Here is a 25,466-nt window from a genome sequence, read left to right on the forward strand (position 1 = left end):
TACCAGCACAGAGGGAAACATTTCTTCAGAAAACTAGATTGCTGGGAGGAAGGAGCACTTAAAGCTACAGGTTTCACATATGAATGTGGAAATACAAAACACATTTTTTTTCTGATTCACTGAAAATTAATCCTACTGGTCAGCTCAAAGACAAAAATACCGACAGTCTAAATTAGATTAGGAAAGACAGACACTAACCAACCAAATACAAATGTTATGGGTTCCATCCCAGCTAGACAAAGCCCGGTTTTCAGTTACCTATTAGCAGAGAAACAAAGAAAAACTCCCATCTCTGCAGAAGGTTTCAAGAGACAGATGACAAAAGACAAAAAAAAAAAATCAACTTTCTTCTTGAAAAATTTTAAAATAAATAAGCAGCACAGCAAACTACATTAAAATGAACCTAAAGAGGACATGACTACAAGAACAGAATTCCTCACAGATCATTTAACATCTTATGTTAAAAGACCAAAAAGTGTTTCATTAGGCTGTTGTGGTTTAACCCCAGCTCACAACTAAGCCCCACACAGCCGCTTGCTCGCTCCCCTCGCATCAGGATAGGGGAGAGAATCAGAAGGGTAAAAGTGAGAAAAACACATGGGCTGAGATAAAGACAATTTAGTAGGTAAAGCAAGAGCCGCGCACACAAGCAAAGCAAAGCAGGGAATTCATTCACCACTTCCCATCGGCAGGCAGGTGTTCAGCCATCTCCAGGAGAGCAGGGCTCTGCCATGCATTTGGGCAGACAAACGCCATCGCTCCGAACCTCCCCCCCTTCCTTTTCCTTCCCCCAGCTTTTATTGCTGAGCACGACACCACACAGTGTGGGATATCCCTTTGGTCAGTTGGGGTCAGCTGTCCCGGCTGTGTCCCCTCCCAACTCCTTGTGCACCCCCAGCCCACGCACTGGTAGGTGGTGAGAGAAGCAGAAAAGGCCTTGGCTCTGTGCAAGCACCGCTCAGCTGTAACTGAAACATCCCTGGGTTATCAACACTGTTTCCAGCACAATTCCAAAACACAGCCCATACTAGCTCCTGTGAAGAAAATTAACTCTACCCCAGCCACTCCAGCACATCGGTCTTCTAGGGTTTGGTTTTGTGGGTTTTGGCCTGGTTTTTGTTTTGTTTTTCATTTTTTTCTTTCCATTTTTTTTTCCCTCTCCAAACAGAAGAAAAATAAGAACACTAAATCAACCGTCAAAGACAATGCTGATGAAAACTTTTGATAATTCAGGAAGTAAATTAAAACAAGAAACAGTGTAGGTGACACAGTAAAACTAGATTTTTTTTTTTCTACAGCAACATGTAATCCTACGTAGCTGATGCTAACTGGTCAGCTATATGAATGAAATTATGTACGTTCTGCAAATCAATTTTCATTTACATTTCCTGTTTAAAAGAGTAGGATGTTAAAACTACAGCTGAGTATCTTAACTATTCTGTTTAGATTTACTTACCAAACATCTCATTAGTTTGAAGTATGCAGCAGATACTTAGAATGTGCATTCATGACATTAAGGTCCTACACGTTAGTTACACTAAAAAAAAAAATATTCTGACGCTACTATTTCACGAGATACAATGAACTAGCAATTTACTAAAGTCTAAAACAACACAAAACCTTCATTCTAGGTACATTATCATCATCAACAGGTGTGCTGCAGAAAAACTACACCAGATAGTAAAAAATTTTTATATCACCAGTCTAAATGAACAGCAAGTTCTTACATTTTTGTACATACTTTTTGACAAAGTAATTTTCCTTGTTTGTGAGGCAGCAGGAGAAATTCAATACCTGCAACATGTATTTCATATCCTCTTTTCATTGTATTTACATATAAATATTGTAGCGTAAAAGCAACTTCTGAGATACACGTATGACCGTGACTGTTAGATCATCATGAAACATTAGCATAGCATGAAACAAAAATGTGTTACACAGACAGTAATTCCATTGTGTTTTCACCTCCTATGTCATATGTACTTACTTTGGAATACAGCTTTACAGATTAAGCAGTTTACAAGAAATGTTTGATACAGTGCCAGGTTTCAAAGCATTCCTTTCTTGTTATGTGTCTTGCAAACTGCCAGCTTATTATCAATCAATGTGCTTTGCATCTCAAAAATACTCACCATTCCCAATAATTTATTAAAAAGATAACACAGAAATGCTGCATCATTTTAAAGTGGTATGAATTCACATCTATTTAAACACAAATTTCAGTTATAGAACTTAAATATCAATTAAATACTGCTAACAAAAAATCCATTTCCTTTTAAAACTGAAGATAGAAGATACCAAAAGATACATAACATCAATTTACAATAATCAGCTCTTTCTTGTCACACCTTAGCACACTGTGTGAATATTACATAAAGCCTCAATAAATGTCGTCACTTTATTACGGCTTAAAGTAACACAGAGTGAATAAAATGAGTCTTTCTAAAACCTTTTTACCTTCCTCCCACTTGAAATATGCTTTCATGTTTAAATATAAAAAACTTTGGGGTAATTAAAGTATTAATGACCATTTACCATGATTTCCATGATCTTTTTGAGACATGGAAAAAGATAACCATGAAAACTAAAATGCAGTAACATAATTGGTATGAATAACAAACAATGAAGGAAAACAATTAATATAGTTGGAGAGCTTATTTTTTTATATATATATATATACACACACATAATTCAATATATTAACAATCCATGCACTACTGAAGCATTTCAAATAATTAAAACAACTAGTAAAATGTGAAACTGCACACATCAACTTTCATAGTTAATAGAATCTCTTATGAAAATGTTATTGCAGATATACATTAAATTGCACAAATTTAGATTTGCACAATAGGTGTAGAAAACCACAGAAAGATACTTCATTATATACCTGGATTTTCGACTTTCATGGTATTCACACTTTAAAGATGAAGTAATTTTTAGGGCCTATTCAAAGATTTTTCTCGAAGTAAAAAAAATTACACTGGCTTTGGAATTTTCAGAATTCTGATGTCTATGACACCAAATTAGTAATAGAAAACCATGAAAATTCTCTTAGCTACATACTCACGTTCTTGACAAAACTTCCTATTCAGGATTTACTCATCCAGTGTATAAGGAAACCAAGTGTTGTTAGACCTGAAGACAGGTTATTTCAGCTAGCAGGTTAGTAATAGGGCTCATCTGTATAAAATCCTACAAGCTTGAAAAGAATAAAACCTGTTGCATTGAACTACTAAAACAACACCAAAGACAAATATTTTATTAATACAGCAAGCTGTTAGAAAGCAAGCAAAGTGAAAACTTACAAATTCATCATTTTTAAAGAGAAAAAGGGTGGTAGATTAGTCAATCTCCATGCTGGCTCATTCGTTGTTAAGTGCTAAACAGATTACATTGGCTGTGCCAAGATCAGGAACGCAACATGGTTTTACAGAGTTATTGCCTCTATTTATATTGAACTGATGCACCCCAGCTATGGACTGGGACTTGACAGCCTAATGCTTTAATACTTCATTTTTATCATAAATGAAAAAAAATTGACTTAGAAAGACATAGCTGTGAAATTTCTATGTTTTAGTAAAAAAAATGTAGTGGTTTTTTTTTTATATCAGCACAAAAAGTTGGTGGTGCGCAGCCATCATATATTACCACTGAGAACAAACAAATAAAAAAAATAGTTCAGGTTGCGAAGTTTAAGGCTGGTGAATACTGTATTGAGAGAATGTTGCTTCAGCTGCCAGATGAGCTTCTGAGACAAAAAAAAAAAAACCTCAAACACCACAACTGAAACCAGAAAATACATGCCAAAATTTTACCAATTGGCAATACATGCCAAATAGAACAAGAGGGCCATCCACGACACAACTGGCTTAAAAAAAAAAAAAAAAAAAAAAAAAAATCTCTTAAAAGATAGGAAGACTAAATGACAATCATTACAATTGGTTATTACATAAATAACCTCTTATTCTGGGTCTTTAATTCTTTTTTAAAAGGTACCTAATATGACCTCCTCTTTAAACAAAACTGCTCAACAGTTACTTGATATATGACAACATCATTGTCTTAGGTTTATGAAGGAAGACTCTGCTATATGTCATACTATATTAAATATTTTACTAAAATCAAAGTTATTACAACTGTAATAAATATAGTTTTAAAAAACATTTAATGTACAATTCTATTTACATGCAAGTCCATTAAAGGAACAACCTCCAGAAGAAAATGGTCTTGAAACAGGCCTATTTAAAACACAGAAGATCCACTACTTTATTGGAGGTGATGACGATGTGGTTTAGAAGGGCAAGTAACAGATTTTTATTAACTGACTGCAACTGTGTTATCGGCTACTGGAAATACTGAAAGAATTCCATGAGTCTGTATTGCCTCCCCACCTATGTCTTCGCTGCAGAGGTGGCCTTTGAGTGTTTTTGTGCGGAGGTACCACTGAATTCATGACAATAGGTATGGATATTTGATATTCATATCGTTCCAACATCTGAGCAATCTTCTCACGAGTGACCCCATGTTTATTCCTCCTACAAAAATAAAAATTTAAATAAATTGTCTGGTGTGTTTGTATGTTTACAGTATTTAAGAAAAAACTTAATTTCACAATTTTCTTCTTGCTTTTCATATTTGAAATTCCACTTTTATTACACTGTATCCTCATTCTCTCAGTATACAACTTGTGTTAAGGTTATTTTAACAGTTCACCACCGTATATATTAAATAACAGAAAACAATAGTCATTCTTTTTCATACAGAAATGTGATGTTATTCACCATGACTCTGTACCTAAACAACCCTAGAAGGACTTTGCTTTCTATTTATTCATCAAATTTTACACTGTACACTAGCTAACGAGTAGAGGGATAAATAATATGATGACTACTACTTATGAAAGCAATGTTCAAACTAGCATTAAAAAAATGAAACTACGTGGTTTCAAGTCTTAACTTTTTTATTTTCTTTCCTCATCATATACATCTCTATACAAAATAAGAAGCAATTTCAGTTTGAACCAGAACAGCATGCTAGTAGGTAAGGGTATCATGAGCTCTTACTGTTACGTGCTGTAAATTTAGAGATATACTGAAACACATATAAGGGAAGAGAGGCCAAAAGTGTTGTGCTATTCTTGCAGTGTTTAGTGAACAGCTACTTTCAGTGAGAACTTGGCCTATTAAGAACCTGAGATATTAGACATTACATTAGACCATATCTATCATATAGGATGTTAAAATCCATGTTAGCAGAAAATTTCACTGTCTGCCAAAAAGAAAACTGCAAGGCTCATGCACAAACTGAATGTCAGAGAATCACCAGCACTGTAACAGAACTGAATCCAAAAGAACATATATAAAACCAAAACAAAGTGTTTTGATTCTGTAGACGAGCATTTATCATAACCTGATATATTCTTATCACCAAGAAGCCTTGTCCAAGCAGAATTATTTCCAAGTCACACCAACAGGGAATATCTGTCACTATTAAATGCTTCTTCACTAGAAGAATCTCACATACGAATATACTGGCAAAGTAATCCTGCATAGACAGGACTCTTAGAATCAGCACAAGTTTACTGAAGTCAATACCAAATTGCAGTTTTATGATCATACTGAAGGAAAAAGTATTAAGTTAAACATGTTTGCATTTCACTTCTGTGAAGTGACACAGCAGGCAACTTTTTAAAAATTAAAACAACATCCGTCCCAACATGCCGACTATACACAGCATACCTGTCACTCCCCAAAACCTTGAATCAAACGTATGTTGGGTTTTTTTTTAAAAGTTCTAGTTCCCAACTGACCAGCTACTCAGAAAGCATACAAACATGACAGAGGGTAATTTTTTAATCAGTGTTGGATGAAACAAATTAAAAAAAAAAATTCTCTCTTCTACCCGTGATTTTGCCACTTGTTTGTTCTCTCACCTGCAGTTTTCAAGACTTCCTAAAAATGGTATTGAAGTACAAAATCCTGTATATAAAGGTCTAAATGCTATGCAAGAAGCCTTGAGCACTCCTGCAAGACATACGTCTGTGGAGTGAAGAGGTTTTCACAAAAGTTATGTGCACAAAACTAAACTGAAAGCAAAATCACTGATGAGTGACCCCAAAGATAATTTGTACCTCACTGGCACACTGGGAAGAAAGACACTGACATCTATTCCCCACCAAAATGTCTGTCATGTTCTCGACTTCAAGAATTCACCCAGTGTTGACCCAGAGAACCTTCTCAAACGTACTGAGCAGAAACAACCCTATGAAAACAGTGTCTTGAAATCCACCTGGCTTCTAGAATACCCACATCTTATATCACTTGATAAAAGTTACTAACAATCTAGACAGCATCACTAAAAACAAATAAATGAGGAGCATGTATCCAAAATACAAGAAAAGTCTTTTGCTAATTAAAGTAGGAGGTAGGGTATTTTTTATCCCAGCTACCAGAAACAAAGAGTCTTAAGTGACCCTGTTTACAAGGGATTTAGAATGTATGTACTCCAGACAACTAAACAGAACTACCCAAATTTATTATTAGCATAGTATTTGCCCAGGTACTGCACAAAATGTTGAGCTCAAAATTCATAAGGGCAATCCCAAAACTAAAATAACATCTCTATCGCTATTTTTTTCCCAAACAGACAAATATGCGGGGGGGGGGGGCGGAACCCACACAAAACAACTGAAAGATTGAGCCCTCCTCCAAAGCAATTGAAAGACAAAATGAAACCTCACATCATCACCTTTCCTAAACTCTCAAAAAAATAAAGTTTCCAGACAATAGGCCTCTATTCAAACATTGAAAGCAAGTGGAGCTGCTAGAACACTTCTAGGAAGCTCCTACGAACTGGTAGCAGCACTTCATAGTTCAAGCGTTTTGCTTTGGTTTTGGGAAAGACAGAAATTTCACTCCTACAATTAATGACTGGACAACAAAATTCAACGGTAACAACACTTCACATTTGTGTGTCCTGTTACCTGTGAGGACCATGTGAAAATATGAACTCTGCTGGAAAATGAGTCTGTCTCAAGTAATGGAAATTTCACATTGATCATCTTAGAAACATCTGATTACTAAGACAGCTTCCTAATCTGGCTGTGATGCATCCCAAACTAGGAAAACTTATTAAAATTCATAGATGGAGACTTCATCTCCAGAAACAAGTTAGTGGTAGCTTAGAAGCAAAAGGTGAAAACTTTAAAAAAAAATTATAAACACGATAAAGTCCAAGTCAGTAATGTTAAGTATTATACACACATACTTCATGCACTGTAGGGGCTACTTTTCAAAGCTGAAACAATTATAAGCCAAGTGAGTTGGAAGCATATAAAATGACAATCAGTGAGAGAAGTCTTCGTGATCAACCATGAAAATATTACATTTCAAACAATGAAATATCCCTAAGTTGGTCTGGTACTTCACAGATTCCTAAAGCAGATACATCTGAGACAAGAGAGATGTTAAACAGGAATAATAAGCAGCTTCCCAGGCACTGTCACAACCCAGAAGTCCAACAACCTATGTCCAACAGTACTCTAAGGCAGATCCTCTGAAGACTGGGGACAGTTTCACAAAATCTTGCAACAGAATAATCTAAAATATGAACTTTCTTTGTAACCACTGCTGATTAGTAACGGACTACTGCTCTTTGACACCGAGACATCTATAAAAGCAGACAAAACAAAGCACTTATATTGATGCACTCCTTGCAAAATGCATAATTTCTTTTTGTCTTCTACCTATTTATTGCCTTCAGCATTTTGTAGTATCAAATTTGTCAGAATAATTGTTCACTATAAGAGCAGCGATTCTTACAGAGGTCAATCATTTTTTGACTCATGTCTAAAAATTTTAGTATCAACCTTTTGGGCCGACAAGACAGGACCTCTATTTGTCCATTTGTTTATCCATAACACTTCCATCTAAAGGTATATCTCAAAATGCCAATTTAAATAATGTACTACATAAATATTTATGTTTGCATATTTATGTCTATCCATCTCGATATACAAGTACAATGATTTTTGTAATATAAACCTTACTTCTCTAATTCTTCAGGCTCAAACTTCCACCAAGTATCTGGCTCATGGAACTCCACTCTGTATCCCTTTTCTAGAGCCTGCAGCAAGCAAAAAAAGCGATATGTGTATCATTATTACATAAAATGTATAAAATCTACAAAACATAGACCAGCATAATAAACAGATGTAGTTAACTTAGTAATTCTGCTGAATTTCACTCACCCCCAACCTGTCTTAGCTTTCATTCCAGGCTAAGCAGATTAGATCAAGTCAATCTTTAAATTGGTCTGAACTATTGTCATACCAATTACTGATAGTATTAATAGGCAATCTCTCTTTAGAAACTTCAGAAAGAAAAACATTTCTGGACAAAATAGACCAACTTATCACATGTGAAGGTAAGTCTGAAGTTGTAACAGATGATACAATCACACACCAAAACCTACCACTTCCACATATGGCTTCATTTCCCAGGCTTGAGTATTAGTGTTGTCTATTATAACTGGAGATTTTCCCTGCTCCATTGCTTGCTTTGCTGCAATGAAAAATAGTGCAAGTTAATAAACAACTATGTAACTCAAATAAAATGGTAAATGTAAATAAACTGTTCCAGCTGGTTTTTGCACTAATCTAGTCTGACTGAAACACACTGTTCTAACAAAAGGAATAAAAGCACTGAAAGGTAGAGACAGAAATGGAAAGAAGCAGAAGCAAGAAGGTAAGAAAAATTAAGCGAAGGGCATAAAAAAATAGGTGGTGGTGACTTGATGCAAAGAGGCAAATGGAAAGCAAAGCAACACAACTGCTGCTCAAAGTCTATGGCCTGCTGGGCATAGAAATCCCAACATGAAACCATATCCCGGTTCCAGCTTCACCAGCCCTGCCAGATTAACACATGGTGAATTCATAACTGAGACCTGTGGTTAGGTAATGCAGCTCTTCAATGAAATGCTAAGAAATAGGTGATCGTCACAGAAAGGCATCACATATCTGAAACATTTCTAAGATCCATTAAAAAAAATATTACAACCATGCTGTCTCTGCTTGAATAATGTTTGAACTCACTGGCCAATTTCAACCAAATATAAGTGGGCAGAATCTTCAGGAATGATAAGCTGCTTCCAAGTTCTACAAAACAGCAACTGGTAAGAAGGCACATCCAAATTAGCATCTTTATTGACGGAAAGACAAACAGAGCACAGCCATGACGCAATTTGTTTGGCAGGATCCTCAATGCAGTAGTATGCTTTTAACTCTGGACCAGCAAGAGTACACTGCTTCTTACCCAGGAGAAGCATCCTAGAAATTACTGTGCAGAACTGAGATTGGCTGGAGGACTTTAGGGGACAAACATGCAAATCCCTTGGCTACCTGAGATTCGCCAGCTCCACAGAAAACATTTTATTGTTACCCTGATGCCTAAAGTGGTATCTTTTCATAAGCCCAAGACTGCTTTAGTCTTGATAAATCAATTAAGCATCTATCTCAAGCCTAAATAAAGCCTAACTTTGATCCTGAGATCAGGCATTCTTATAAATCCCTTAAAAGTTAGTCCAGAAAGCATTCTCGGAGGACTCCTAACTCCCACTACTAGGACTTGTGCCTGAAAACCACAACATTGTACAACCACTTTTTTTGAGCACCTCTAGAAAGCACGATTATGACATTCAGCTTCTACATAATGCTACACAGGAGACTTACCCAAGGAAGTGAACAACTCAAGTTCTATATCCTGATCAGCTGGATATCCACCTCCATTTTATACAAACTGGGACAGCAGTTCAGCCGTTCTTACCAGAAGTTCAGAAGAACTCCTGCAGAGGAGAGTACCTAGAAAGGGTACTTGAGTATCCCACTTTTGGGACAAATAGGCTACCTTAATTTTCATTGTTTTAACTTTCTTCACCTTTTTGTTTTGAAAGCAAGACCTCTGCCATTCTTTGCAGTGACGGACACAACTTCCAAGTCTTTAGAAAAGAACTACTTTAGCATCAATCAGTAAATAAGGTTCTTTTTGCAGCCTGAAACCAAGCCAGAAGGAGAAATAGATTTCCAACTTATGACTGAGTATCAGATTCATGAAGAAGATTCCTCAACTCCTCCTACAACTACTCTAAAGCATCTTACAATTGAAAACGAGGCTTTTATAAAAATCTATTCCTCAGCTTCTTTGTGCCTCAGTTAATCAGTAACAGTAATTCCTTATCTATTTTACAGAAGCATTGTGAAGATTTATTCCATTAAAAAAAAAAAAACCAAAACCAGTTGCTCTGATGCTACACATTCAAGCCAAGAACAAAAAAAAAAGTTTTTCAGTTAGTTCTAAGCACTACTAGCAACGTGAACCACAAACACATCAAGAATTTCACATTTCAAAATTCTTGCAGGAAAAGAGAAAGGATTCAGTCCTTTTAGAAGACACACAAAGGGTTAAAAAGAAAAGCATTTTGGTTGCAAAGCAAAACTCTGAACCTCAGGAGATACCAGAATTAAGGCTGGGTGTGTAGCAACTATAGCGCATATGTATTACTATACTGCCCTTAAATATGTGTTCATACTCTGTTTTCTCCAATATACTCCTACCACTTTCAGCACATGTGATGGAATTGTTCTGTAGCTGAATCAGGGGTATGTATCAGATCATCAGCATGACCCAAGCACTCTTTCTTCTTTTTTTTTTTTTTTTTTTAAGTAATTGTGAGATAAATAATGAGTAAGTCAGGATGACTGCAAAGGGAGAAGGATCATCTTTTGGTGCATGTTCTTGAACATCATCCCACCTCTTTCCAAGTGGCCACTCCTTGGCACCATCTTCATTTTTTGGCTGCTCAATTTCAAAAGTTACAGATATCACGTACAGAAGTGACATGAACTCACCTGAATATGAAGACAATGAAAATTTATTCTGAATATACAAAGTTAAATTGCTACTACACAACCTGAAGAAAATACCAAAACTACTAAGTTTGGCATCCGAAACAGGAAGATGATCTTAGCAACTGTGCCTTAGGTTGTCAATGAAAAATTTAGAATACCACTAGTGCTCACAAGAAAGTTAAGATGATGAACTAGATGAAAGAACTGAAATATCTGAAGCTTAAAACACAAAAATAACACTCATACAAAAAAGTTTCACAGAGAATGAATAATGTTCCATTAAACAAAGTCAAAGTAGTATGCATTAAATGAAAAGTGAGAGCCACAATGAGTGCAAGGATCAAAAAGCCCAGATCTGTGGAATACCTGCCCATTTAGTGAACACTGCTCAATCTGTACACTGAATGAAGCAGGGATCTGAGTGAAGCAAAACCCTAAGTTACTGGAGAGAACTAGGGGTTTATCTTGATGGAAATCAATCCACGCAATGGGAAGAAATTAAATGAACAGGCTGAGAAGTAACTTTGCAGGTGGAAGGAGGAAAAAAGCAAAGATAAAATATGTTTCAACAGAGCACTAAGAATCAATGGAATAAGCTATAAAAAGAAAAAAAGTATTGCCCTGGCTTCATTAACCTGGCACAAATGATCTTTCTGAAACCCGAATCTATAAAAGAAAACTGGGAAGCTGCCAGAAAAAGGGAAAAATCCTGAAACATGCATTTCAGAAAAGACTCATAAAGGTAGCAAGAGGACAGTCAACTTTGTAATGAAGATAATAAAACCATCATTAATTTGCAAAAGCTTGTGAAGAAAGATTATATTATAGCTACAACCCACTTACATATTCTACCATTTTGTTTTAACTGTGGATCTAAGTGCTAAGTGTGCTGATATAATCTCTGAGATAAAGTTTTGTTTAAAAGTAAATAAGGTATTAATTAATTGTCACTACCAAAACCATAACCAAACAAAAACAGAGTTTAAGAAGCAGACAAATCCCATCTTGACCTGTCAAGTCAAAAATGTTAAAAACATACCAAAGGCAGAGAAACGTTCCAGTAGTACTGGCATGATTAATAAAATTGGAGACATTTAGCAAAGCCACAAAAGTGAATTCAGAGGGCCTAAAACCCTGTAAGAGTGACACTGATTTCACAATTAAAATAAAGAGCAAGAATCTGTCTGCTACCCTTCTTACCCCAGGTACCTACTTCCTTACCAATTACACCCAACCTTCGGACACTGTTAGATATTAAGAAAGATGACTCAATTAAAGCTGTTAATCTAGACAAGTGAACTAAAATCTTCCTCAGAAAAAAACCTGTTCTATAAATTTTGGATGAACCTCAGATCAGGAAAGACACTGGAAAAAAAACAGGATACTCTGATATTGCCCACTTTAAAAAGGTTCAATTCTGCCATCAAGATACTAGTATCAAACGTAACAAATCAGCAGGTCTTAGCACAAAGAAGAGAGATTTTCTATTTTTAGCTTTGAACCCTCTACAAGTTCAAAATTTAATGTATATATACACATTAATTAAAACATAAAGAATACTTTAAATATACACTTCTATATACACTATACTAAAAATATATATATACACTTTTTCATAGAGACGATTAACGCACACGCACGTTACGCGATACTTCTATTTTCCAAGCATATGCAAAATTTAATAGGATTCCTCTTATGCATTCAAACCTCTCTTCTGGTTCCAGTCATGGGCATCACCAAGGTGAGCAGCGTTGTATGTATATCCATCTTGTTGACGAAAATAATCATCGGTGCTGAATATAATGCCATCACGACTTTGACCAAGCAGAATACTGTTAAGCAAAGGAAAAGGCAAAAATATTTTAACTTTTATTTTTCAGATAGGAAAAAACCAAAAAGACACAGAAAAAAGAACATAGCTAAAATAAATTTAACTGTGCCCTATTTCTGAACTTCTTGCAAACTTCAAACAGGTTTATAAGAGTACACTCATACGTATTACCAATAATTCTAATCCAAATTAAAGCAATATATTTTCCCCTCTCTCTACTATTTCTGTATTTCTTCTGTTATTTCTTCTCCTCCATCCCCAAGAGACGTTTGTACCCATCTAATTTATAGTTATATTGCAGTAAGTTCTAAGTGCCTCATAAAAATTTAATACATTTACTAACATTTTCCATATAAATTCTCATCGGAATTATCTCTAGAAACCAATCTGATCATGAGGAATCTGGATGCAGCTCAGAACTGAACTGGATGTTTAAACCCTCAGCACCTTAAACTCTCAGCATGCCCTCTTCTGACCTTTGCCCATGCTGCCTGCACATACAATGTGGGTTGAACAGGAACAGTAAAACAAACTACAAATGTTTACGGCAACTTCCCTATTTTCAGGAAAAAGTAAAAGATCACAGTACACTTTCAAGATTGTCCTACCAAATGAAAGCCAGGATTACAGAAGAGTGCCCATATTCCTTCAGATCCTATACTCTTCTATTCCAGTTCTATGTCTTCTCCCCCAAACTGGTGACACAGTCTTACTTGCCTCTATTTTCTCATCAACTCTGCCACTCACTGGATTTACAAGCCACTGGAATTCACCATCCAGAAGAACGCAATCTTGTTCTCTTCTTTTTTTTTTTTTTTTTTTTTTTTTTTTCTAGGTTACTTTTCTGAAGCTTTAGCAGTTGACTATTTAAGAAAAGGCCCCAAAAGATCCACTATCAATGGAGCCCTACCCTGGCTGAGCTGCAGGAAGCTGCTACATGGGCTACCACGTCTTGTAGAACTGTAGTTTCAGTCTAACAGATGACAAGAAATTTAAGATAGGATTTCTTCGTATCTCAGTTTCTATCAGGGAATGATATTGTTTTTCCCCACCATTCATACTTTAGTGCTAATAGGGTGATAGGAAAGCCATGCATTTTACTATCCCTGCATGTATTACTTCACACCAGGAGAGAAACAATCACTTCTCAAATCACTTAAACCACTTGATTTAGAGTGTTTTAGCTTAGTGTCCTAAGGCAATGCCATTCCATGGTGACTTCTGGACATACAGTCCAATTTCAACAAAATCTGACTGAATATTCTCTCAAAAACACTTTTTTATGGAGGGAAAACAAACAGGCAAACCAAACCAAACCAAATTTGTAAACAAATGGATAAAATGCAGAGATTCAAATTAGAATCCATAAAGATAAAAAAAAAAGAAAAATATTCCAATGCAAATTTCACGTTTACCCACTCTTCCAGGCCTGCCATTTCCAAGCAACATAGATATTTTACTAAAAGTTTACTTCATTTGTAGGTCAGAATAAGTTGCATTACATTCTGCTTCTCGCATAGCTAACGTTAAAGATTACAGGAGAAATTTAAGTGTATTTTAGCAAACAATAAAAGACACTGGGGGGGAGCCAATGAGGGCAAAAAGAGGAACTCAGAGGGATACAGTTGCAACATTCACTGTTAACTTGTTTATTTTTACTCTATATTGTAATATTTTATATTACTTATATGTTTATTAATATGGGTGATATAGGAATACTATAAAAACCCATTAAGCTTTTCTAGAATTCTGTACTTGCATTGTCACGAAACACCACAGCCAAACCTTCTAGATACATCACAGAGCTGGCTTTTGGATTTAACTAAAACTCATCCTAAATGTTGCAAATAAATACCTGCGAGTCAGAGAAACTGATTATAGCGAAGTTACAGGTAATAATTAACTGCTGATTGATCAAGAACATCAGAATCTCCATCAAATCAAATTCATACTAATCCACCCCAACGAGCAACCCCCATTCTGACAAATGTAAACTTTCTTTTCAGAAAGCCCTTGGAAATAAGGATTTAAAGGAAAACCTTTTAAAACTGAGACAACAGCACAATTCTGTTCAAAGTCTGATCTACAGAATAAGTGTGATTACAAAACCTTCTTGACTATTTTCGTTTTCTATAGTATATTCAAATCTGAAAATAGAAAAAAGCCAGTTAGTGCCACAAAGCATTTATAGCCCATTGCAGCACCCGAATATCACCGTCCTACGGAAATTTAGGCAACTATTCCCGCTCAGAAACAGGCAACATACCCAAAGGCTACAAAAGCCAAACTGCACTAGCAGTAGGTGGGATTGCACTACTGCTGAGGTGGCAGGAACAGAAAAGAACTGGCCAAATCCCAAATAATGTAGGGGTACAAATGTATGTTAGTTCTAAGTCACCAAGCTTTCCTATATATATCTGCAGGAAGAGCTACTTAAGTTTAATTCCTACACAAGGAATTTGCTATGTTTTGCCACCTACAACAGACCAGTAACGGATCACAGTTTAATGACTGAGACATAATTACATATTAACTTACATTCCTACACATTTATTGTCCCACAACAACGTTGTTGGTTAATTTTACTTTTAAAATACACAGAGCTGTAACAACAAAATTCAGATTAGCGAGGACCAGAAGAAACTACTCATGAGACAACCGTCAAGTAACGTGATCAAAGCTGCATACAAGCTGTTTTTTCCTTCCTGGTCTTTCTCCCTTTTCCAGAGAATTAAGGTTACCTCAGGACAAAACAGCAATGCTATTTCCAAAAGCAGGGCATGACACACCAAAAGTAAAGCCACTTTTTTTGGACGTTGTTCAATAATTATTTTTGTTAGAGCCTACGTGTTTTAATAGCATCTGTATTACACTGGCTTAGGAAAGGATTTGAAGCCTCCTTTTGTTCTAAGTAGATGAAATGGCACCAGTAAATCACAAACCACACACAGAGCACTTTTTCAGATCTACTCCTCTCTTGTATAAAATATTTAACAGGAATTCATAGTCATTAAGTTACTTGGCCATGACTCCACACATGGCCCAATTCTCTTATTTACAGTATGTTTGCTACATTTGCCAATTAATAACACTAGAAAAACTGGATGCATCTTCCACACTCACCTTTTCTGTGCTGAACATTTATACTCACATCTTAAAGAGTAAGGACCGTCTGCCTCAATAAAAGGGATAGCAAACAGTAACTGGGATTCTTCTACTAGCTGAGCAGACACACAGACAGCCCTGCAGCTCCTAGGAGCCTGACCATCAGGTGCCTGTAGGAATGTTTATGAACTGGTGAATCAACACTAATGGGACCAATGGGGCATTCATTTTTATTTTGATTTCTAGGAATGGACACTGTTTGGTCCATATTCTGGAGAACAATTCACTTACTCAAATTCTTCTGTTATATCTTCCAAACATCATTAGTAGCAATAAAGAAACACAGTGACAAGGGTTCGGGAAACTTGCAAACTCATCAACAATGTTCATTCTTGAAATATTTTGTTACTATTCCTTGAAGTTCAGAACACACCATAATTTATTTATGAACCTATATAACTGGTGTAATAGATTTAATATCACAAACTATGTTTCCAAGAATAATCCTAAAACTATATAATCTGGGAAGGCAAAGTGACTATCAAAGAGACCAGAGTTAACAGAACCCTTACTCTGTACTCAACGTACAAGCTATCACAAAGTAACGAGTTTATGTACCGAAACTTCAGTTATTACAGCAATGGTCATAGCCCGTTTCTAAATTGTGAAATTAAGATCACAAAACATTTTAAAAGCCTGACAATACATACTAAGAATTCTGAAAGTAGTAAAACTTGTAAAATTTAAAACACAAACATACTTGTCAATGTCATATGGAACAATTCACATACTTCTAACATGTATTTGGAAATAAAATTTATTCCAGGCTCATGAACTATGAAGCAGAAACAACAAAGAGCACATCTATGCAAAGAAAGCAACACTACTATCCAAACCCATCTAAAGAGATGGTATTCCACTTTTGAGACACAGAGAAAGAAAAAAAATAAGATAAATCCATTTCTAATAAGAGAGTCAAATTACAGATGAGTCAGCATCAATCAGTGCATGTGCCTGAACCGAGTAGCAGTATTACCCAACTGCTGTAATCCATTTTTTTCACCCTGAACCCTGCAATTGAACATCCACCTTTGAACACAGTGGGACAGTGAAATTAGAACAGATATGAAAATTAAAGCAGCTCATCTACTTCTCCCTGACATGCTATCTGATCTAATAGAAGATACTAGCTTGACATACAAAACTCATCTCGAAATCAAAACGCTCACTTTAACTAGTCAGCAAACCAATACACATTCATTCCAGTGCACGTACACGTACACACACAAATCCTGCCTTAATTTTCCTTCAAAACTAAAGCGGTCTCCCAATCTGCATCCTAGTTAGCCTACTTTGATAGCTGACTTTATAATAAAAAGATCTCTTACAATCGTCTATTTAAAATAGCGAACATATCACAGATGAGGAAAAAACCCCCAGACAATAACTAAATATAATTTTTAAAACTGCAGTTGCTAAGCTATGTAAATGCTACTTTAAAAGCATTGCTTGTAACACTGTTTAAAGAAACACATAATTAGAAACAACAGCACACAATTGCTTCTACATCCAGGTACAAATACTAACTCTAACTCTTCCATTCAGAAGATCTAGCTCTCAGGAAGAACGGCCACAGATAAAGATGACTGTCTTTATATATTCCTGACAATGGATTTAATTCAAAATGTACTTCTTAAGTGACACCAATATTTGTTCTTTCAATCTCATTAAACTCCTTTTTATTCAAATTCATGTTCAGATATTTATGGAACAATGGAAAATTGCAATTGCTGCCAAGTTCAGTAGCAAAATATCCTAAAAATCCAAGTCTGTTTTCTTGTAACTTTTTCCAGCATTATAAGATCACATCGTCATCTGCTTCTAATTGTAGCAGACTTTTGTTACTTGGGCTAAAGATACCATTGCTGGGTATTCTGCCTGGCCAAATTGGTTTAGAAAATTTCTAACTAAATGGTCAATCACTTCCAAAACTAAGGAAGAAATATAGCGGTTTTATCATGTTTTGTTATTCTAAGCTTTTCTCTGAGAAACTTTGATTGAGGAAGTGAAATATGGCAAAGTACCTATGTTTGGTTTTCCTGCAAAAATTTTTTACAAACCTGCCCAAGCTGTAGGACTTTAAAATGTCACGTGCACAGAAAATAACAGTAAAAAGTACTCTTTTTTGTACAAAGTAGAGCAGAAAATGCAAAGATCCTCACCGCAGTAAACCCCTTCCTGAACAGAGCATTCTGGCAGTAGCAGAAAGCTGATTCAGTACCAACACTGCATCATAAGAACACACTTCGCCCAACACCATCGTAAGAACGGCAAGAGAAGGAACAAAATTGGCCTAAAAGACGAAGGACATAGGAAGCATAGTGGTGGTATAAACACTGGAACAAGCAACTTGGTACCGACAGCAGAGCTGGGAAACAGTGACAAGGCAAAGAGTGAAGCGCAAGAAATTGCTACAATAAAGGCTGGAATGAGATAAAGCCACCAGCTGAAACATGGACAGAATGAACCCAGGAAGAAAGTGAGTGGAGAAGAAAGAACTGAGAAATCAGCTTAGAGTTTAGGAGCAGATGTAGGGCTAGTAAGCACAGACCAAAAGCTTGGTCAGGAACAGGAAAACAAAACAGGAACAGGATAAAGAGATAGGAACTCCAATGAGCCTCAGGAGGCTGGCGTTGTCTAGGTCAAGTGAACGCAGAAAATAAATTGAGAAGATGAGGGGAGCTCCTCAATGACCAGGAAACCACTAATGCTATGCTCATATTTAGGGCAAGTAAAGACAAGGACCCAAGGAACTAAACGCTGCTCAGCCTCACCTAACCTCAGCTCTTGAAAGACAATGAGTGCATCCTCTCGGAATCTATTTCCAAACATGTAAAGGAAACGAAGCTAATCAGGAAGGGTCAACGCGGGGTTTGCAACAGATAAATCATTCTTCACTGACCAGAATGCACTCTGATGAAGCAACTGCATTTGCGGATGAGGACAGTGATGAATGTAGCATACTTGAAATCATCAAAGCTTCCAACATCATCTCCCAGTCAGTAACAAGCAAGAGAACAGCAAGGGATAACAGCAGGACTAGTTTTTTCAGTATCTTCATCATTAACCTGGACGATAAGAACTTGCAGATGACACCAAACTAGTAGCAATGCCCGACATACTGAACAGTAGGGCTTCTATCCAGAAGGCCATTCAGAAACTTGAGCACTGGGCTAAGCAAAACAGCATGAAGCTCAACAAGGAAAAGAGCAAAGTTCTACAACTTTGAAAAATAAACCTAAGCATCAGTACAGGAGGGAACGCAACTGGTTGAGTGGCCCTGCTGAAAAGGATCGGAGGATCACAGTGGACATCAAACTGGAGATGAGTGAATGGTGTGCTCTCATCAAAAGAAGAGCAAACGACATGCTGGGCTTTATTAGAGAAAACGTGGCCAGTAGATCAATGGAAGGTATCATTGACAATCTACCTGGCTCTTGTGCAGTCAGTTCTGAAATACTGTGTCCAGTTTGGGGCTTCCCAGTTAAAAAGATATGCTGAAAATCATGAAAGGGCTGAACAGATGGCTACCAAGGGCACGTGACCTACAAGGAGAGGTTAATAGCAGTAGGGCTTGTTCAGTCTGGCAATGAAGACAGAAAAATGCCATCCAATATCAGCCTATTACAGTGAAGAAGCCTATACCCTTCCCTGAAGGGAAGCTGCAAAGATGATGAGCCAGATTCTCCCAGGTAACAGCACACATTATAACACAGGAGAACAAACTATGCCTTGGGAGCTTCAGTTTGGACATTAGGAAGAACTTCCTTACTAAGAGGGTAGTACTGCACCAGAAAAGTTTGGAGCGACTGTGGAATCTCTGTACTTGTAGGTTTTTCAAGATCAGCCTACAAAAAGACACAGCTGATCTGATCCAACAATGGTGACAGACCTGCTCCAAACAGAACAATGGAGTAGCTGACCTGCACAAGCCTCTTCCAAAAAACATGCCTGTGGTTACAAACAGTTGGGATTGAAGAGTCAAAACAGAACACAGACCTCAGTGGAAGATTCAGGACAGGCAAGGGTCAAGTTTGGAAGCAGGAAGAAAAGTGCCTGTATTTACAAACCTTTTGCACAAATACAGACAGGAATTCAAGATTCCTGGATCCCACTACTGCTCTGCTGTCATTTCATACTCGGGAAACCCACCTGCAAGATGCATCTCATACCCTTCTAGTGCTGATCCACACAGATGATGTCAAATTTCTGCTTTTCCTTCATAGTCATTTTGCTAGCACAAGTGTACAGGTTTGTCTGCAGGTGCTAACAATGCCAAGCCTGCAAAGATACCTGTGGGTACTAATATGACATCAGAGGACTGTATTTGCTGTCCTACTCTACACTGCAGAATTCTACAATGTTCCACAGAAAAACACCTTCAACTTTATTAAGACTAAGAATTAATTAATAATACATATGTTTTCTCCATCGGCAGCCATTAATTCCGGGATTTTTCTTGCCCCCCCAGGTACCTAAGACCCTGAGATACGATTTGATGGGAATTAACAATTGCAACCAAGTGTTGAACATATGAAACTGCATATAACTGAATACACAGAAAAACAAGTCCCACACAGTTCAAACTGTGCACCCAAACTCGGTGACTATTTTTGACCTTGATCTCATTGTGCCCACTTTCCCCATCTGTTAAATAAAACTTGTAATTTATCTCACTAGTAAGAAATCAAAAAAAGCTGAATCTGTGTTCATAAAAACCTGAAGATACTTAGAATCTTTCAGATAACATGAATAATATAATTGGAGAAAGATTCAGAGACAGTTCAGCACAGCAAACATGGAAAACAAAATATCTGATATCTTCACATCAAGTATTATCCAATTCCTGCACTGAATGAGGCAGCATTTTTTCCACAGCGTTATTTTTTTTTAAAGTTTTCTATGTTGCTTTCATATATTAAAGGAATTATTGCAATAATATCCACACAGGCACAGGCAGCTTCAAAAATGCAGGTTTGCAAAATAGAGCAATCAGTAATTAGAAAATATTATAGTTAAAATTACATAAACATGTAAGTTACAAATTTCTAATAGGTATTTTCTATGATATGAAGATCATGATCTTCCAAATATCAGGAAAAAACCCCACAAACAGCAAGGTTACTCCTTTATAAAAAAACAAGGAAGAACATGATCACATATTTATTTCATAGACCCTCAGCATACCACAGAAGATGACCACAGCAGACATCTCATTTGTGATCTACAGTTTCTGGATGAAGCTCAAGCAGTAAGTACTGATACAGTAACTTTCTTTTATGCAAGAGAAACCTACTTTCACTTAATACAGAGTGTCTGTGCTGTGTGTCAACTTACTGCTTTTTAAACCAGGCCAAAAAAAAAAAAAAAAAAAAAAAAAAAGTGAAAATCCAAGTTGGAAGTGGTACCTGCTTTTAACCCTGTCAGAATTCAATAAGTATATTTTTAAGGGAAAATAATACTTTTCTTGTGTGTTGTTCACAAATAAACAGAGAAGTTAACAGACCACAGTATGAAAAAAAGGGAATGAGATTATGCTCAGTTTCATCAGCACACTGAAAACAAGTTAAGTATTTTCTGAGCAGCAAAATCCTTCTAATGGTCTTCAAAGATTTTTGCATGGGCATAAAAAAGTACTCCTGGTAATTTGACTTCAGTCAAGTCAATGCTGTTAGATCTGATGGAAGATTTTTTTAAAAGAAGGAATATAAGAATTAAAAAAAAAAAAGTGTTAGACCATGAAAGAGTCAGACCATCACACACTAGCACACCTCAAAGTTTCAGCATAAAAGATTATGCAATTTAGTGGATACAGACCATTTTAAATTTAACACAAAACAACTGTTCATCAACATTCTAAAGGAGACAACAAACCCAAGGAAATCTTTTTAATATTTACTGTCATTCGTCCTCATTAAGCAAAAACAACTGCAATTTAATAGCCTAATTTACAAATATCAAAGTTTGCCAAATGCTTAAGATTTTTTTTTTAATTCTTATAAAAATTGATTTGAATAAGCTTGAAATTCAAAATTCAAATTTGATTTCAGTAAGCTTCCTAAGTCTTTACTTACCGAGAAAGCGTTGACTTCCCTGAACCAGGTAGGCCTCTTAAGAGTAGAAGCAATTTCTGTGAACAACCAAATCTTTCTTCAGGTAACTGCAAGGAAGAAAAGCCGTGCATTCCTTCTGTATTGTCAGCTTTCAGATCCTTCCAACACTTTTCTCCGGTTTCACAGAAACCATTATTTTGGAGTCCATTCTGGTCATTATTTTGGAGTCCCCTCTGGTCATTATTTCCATTTCTGAAGACCTGAGTAGTATGGATATCAATATGACCAGCATAGTTGGTACTTTGATCAAGCGATAGACCATGACTGTTAATATCAGTATTTCCATGGTAACCATGATAATTTTTGTAAGAAAGTTCACCATTCTGAGAAGGAAGAGGATTTGTTTTTTGTGGTGGGAAATTAAGTCCCTGAAAATGCGACTGATGACTGAATGTAGGAGGAAGAGGTCCCTGAGGTACTGTGAAAGACTCTGTTGACTGCCAAGCAGGTCTGAATTCAGGCACTGAGTAGTTCCAATATTTAGAATCTACTTGTCCATTAAAGGTATTTTCAGTTCTCCAGCCACTCGATTCTATGACAAACTGCTGCTCATCGCTCGTCTTCCGACTGTTCTGTTCCCCCAAAATACACTGTCCATTCTCGTAAAATGGTTGTGGGCTGCCCAACAATACACACTGATAATCCTCTTGTGAGGTTTGACTATAGTTATATGGAGAGTATTGTTCCTGAGAAGTTTCAGTGGTTTTTTCCTGAAAATTAGTATCTAAACTTTCACTTTCCAGCTGGTGAATTTCTTTATAGAACTGGTCCAGTTCATCATCTATTCCTGGTACAGCAGAAGTAGTCGTCTGCATCTTCTTTACCTCCTTTCTTTTAGCTCTGTTTTCATGCAACTCACTCTGATCTCCCTCACTGCTGCTACATTCATTGCAACTGCCAGATTCGTCCTGTTTGTTACTTTTGGCAGGCTTGTAAATCGGTCCGATAAATTCTTTGCTTGTAAAAAACTCTTCATCTGATGCCTTTCTGTATACGGAGAATGACATACTGCTATTTTTAACATCATCTTCACCGACATTATTTGTAACAAAAGGGCTTTTCTTTTCTTCAACTTTAGTGTCACTTACTGGCCCAAATGGAGGATTTACATTCTGCACAGTTTCTGAATCAACTGGCTGACTAAACACTAGATTATTTTCAGGGAGCATTTCATTCAGTGTTCCCAAGACACCAGTAGGTATTTTCTCTTGCTTCTGCATTTCATGTTGCCCTTGGTTATCTGAGGCATACGCTGGTATCAAATAATTTGATGTTGTCTCAGCATCCACCTTCTCCTGAATATCTTGGTCATCATCATCATCAGAGAGTTTCTCATAAGCCCCTTCTGTTGACTTCATTTTTTTATAACATGGTTCAATTGTGATTTCATCCTGACACTCCAAGAGCCTTACTCTATTTTCAGCATGAAGCATCTTAGAAAAAAATTAATACATTATCAGCATGCACATTTTTAAAGTTAAGTCTAAAAAAACCAGAAGTTATTCAGGGCTACTGTATGCATCCCCAGACCCCCCACGGTCACAACTAAAATGTACTCCACCAGAAGAAAAGCAGACATCACCTACCAGTAGTACTGTTTAAACAAAATTGCCACATTGCACATCTTTAGCAAAGAACTACAGTAGTGCCGTACCAGTCTAGCAGTCTATTTTATGATATATCTTAAAAAATTTACAAATCACGCTTTTTAAACACGAATATTTGAAAAATTAATGACATCAACAATCTGTTTTCTACTGACCTGTGTTAACCTGCCAAGTGTTATAAATCTTTTCTACAAGATAAACATGTGCCATTTTCCAATGCACAAAATGATGCCTGACATCACTACTAGTATGACCAACAAAAATGCAAGTACTTCAATCATGAGGATTATTTCCTGTGACACAAACTGAACTCAACTAATTCATTTAACACCAAACAGATGCTGGATGGCATTTATAATTTGGTCAAATAAGCCTTAGAATTAAATCTGCAATCTGATATTATGTTTCTGGTTTTGGAACAACTAAAGACCTTTGTTAGGGACCAAGGCCACTTGGTTGCATGTTTTCTAAAAATAAACACAAAAAAGCAATCCCTGCCCCAAACAGACCGCATTCTAAGAATGAGCCAATTAGTTCCCAAAAAATTCAGAGAGATAAGAGTAATTTTAAAAAAAGCAAGATGGCACTGAGCACCGTGACACACAGTCATGCCATTATCCATCTAACTATCAGAATTACTTGGCTTTACTGCCATATTCCCAAGGTCTAGATAGAATGCAATAAAAAGCAAGCAATTTTATTATAAATAAAGTGTCAAGCAGTTTATTCAGCAAACCCCTCCCCCAAACGAACACAGTACCAAACAAGAAAGAAAGTATTTCTCCTACTAGGGGGTTTATTCTACTGCTTTTTGTGAACATTTCAACTTTCTATACATACATATTAACAAAATGTCACGTGCTTTTCATTCTGGACAAGAAATGAAAGGGGTTTTTCCTTTATCTGAAAAGGATCCGTAGGTAGTATTAAGGGAACAGTTGTAAGTAACATTTATCAACTCATGTTCACTTGCAAAACCAACAAGAAAAGGTGTTACACTGGGCACTCTCACCTACTTTCCAAAGGAAAAGAATCCCGCCATCCTCAGTCTCAAAACACCTAAACCAAGGAGATTTTACTGTCTGCATTTGACTTTACTACTTGGAAGACAGCACTAATGTCTGGAGGGGGAGAAACACGGCCATGCAACTAACCCTCTTCCTCAGAATTGGAACAATGCTGTGGGTACTATGGTCTCTCCTCCTCTCACAATACACACGTTTTATGTATTCCTCCAGCTTCTGGATTCCTCCTTTTTGCAAATTAGAAAGATATTATATGAATCATAGACTCCAACCCCCTTCTATCAAAAAATGTTACTCTACCTCCACTCAAAAACAGGACAGGGGGAAAAAAAAAAAAATTGCTTTATTATCTTCTATGTACTCACTTGTCTTCTGTGATGGTGTTTAAGCAGAGCCCATATTCTGATGTGGAATGAAAACAGAGAGCATGTGAACACTTACTGCATGACAATATCTAATGATGGAGGATGCTTCTCTGTGACTGCCCACATACAGGAATATCCTTTCTTGCTAATCTTTAACAGACTTCCTCTGACTATCCTTTGGGACAGTGAAGTTGCATGTGAAAGCACCTTCCCCTGCATTCTTGGGGAGCACTGTATGTACTGAGAAAGTGCAATCTATGTGATAGCCTTGCCTCTTCAATGGGATAGCACAGGTCTGCCATGTTTCTTTAAAGAACTGGTTGTAAGCATTGAACCTGAGCTAGCATATGTGAATCACCAGGCTGGCACTTGCAACACTAAATTATCACTTTAACTAACCTGCCAAACATCACGAAGACTCAAACAAGTAACTCAAGGCCTTAAGCTCCACCAG

At 36.6% G+C, this 25,466-nt stretch overlaps 1 protein-coding gene across 1 annotated transcript in view; it reads right to left on the reverse strand.

Annotated features, from left to right (window-relative positions):
• LOC104345568 (NEDD4 binding protein 2 like 2) overlaps positions 1 to 25,035 on the reverse strand; it is a 41,553-nt gene extending 16,518 nt beyond the window's left edge. Inside the window, exons 1-6 of the mRNA XM_009950054.2 lie at positions 25,013 to 25,035; positions 21,977 to 23,448; positions 12,614 to 12,738; positions 8,476 to 8,564; positions 8,051 to 8,127; positions 4,395 to 4,538 (exon numbers count right to left, since the gene is read on the reverse strand). Coding sequence (XP_009948356.2) covers positions 4,395 to 4,538; positions 8,051 to 8,127; positions 8,476 to 8,564; positions 12,614 to 12,738; positions 21,977 to 23,448 — 1,907 coding nt within the window. The 5' untranslated portion in view covers positions 25,013 to 25,035. The remainder of the gene's footprint in view (positions 1 to 4,394; positions 4,539 to 8,050; positions 8,128 to 8,475; positions 8,565 to 12,613; positions 12,739 to 21,976; positions 23,449 to 25,012) is intronic.
• Between the last annotated feature and the right edge of the window lie 431 nt (positions 25,036 to 25,466).

The sequence above is a fragment of the Leptosomus discolor genome, chromosome 1 (assembly GCF_034619465.1).
Source record: "Leptosomus discolor isolate bLepDis1 chromosome 1, bLepDis1.hap2, whole genome shotgun sequence".
NCBI classification, from domain to species: domain Eukaryota; kingdom Metazoa; phylum Chordata; class Aves; order Leptosomiformes; family Leptosomidae; genus Leptosomus; species Leptosomus discolor.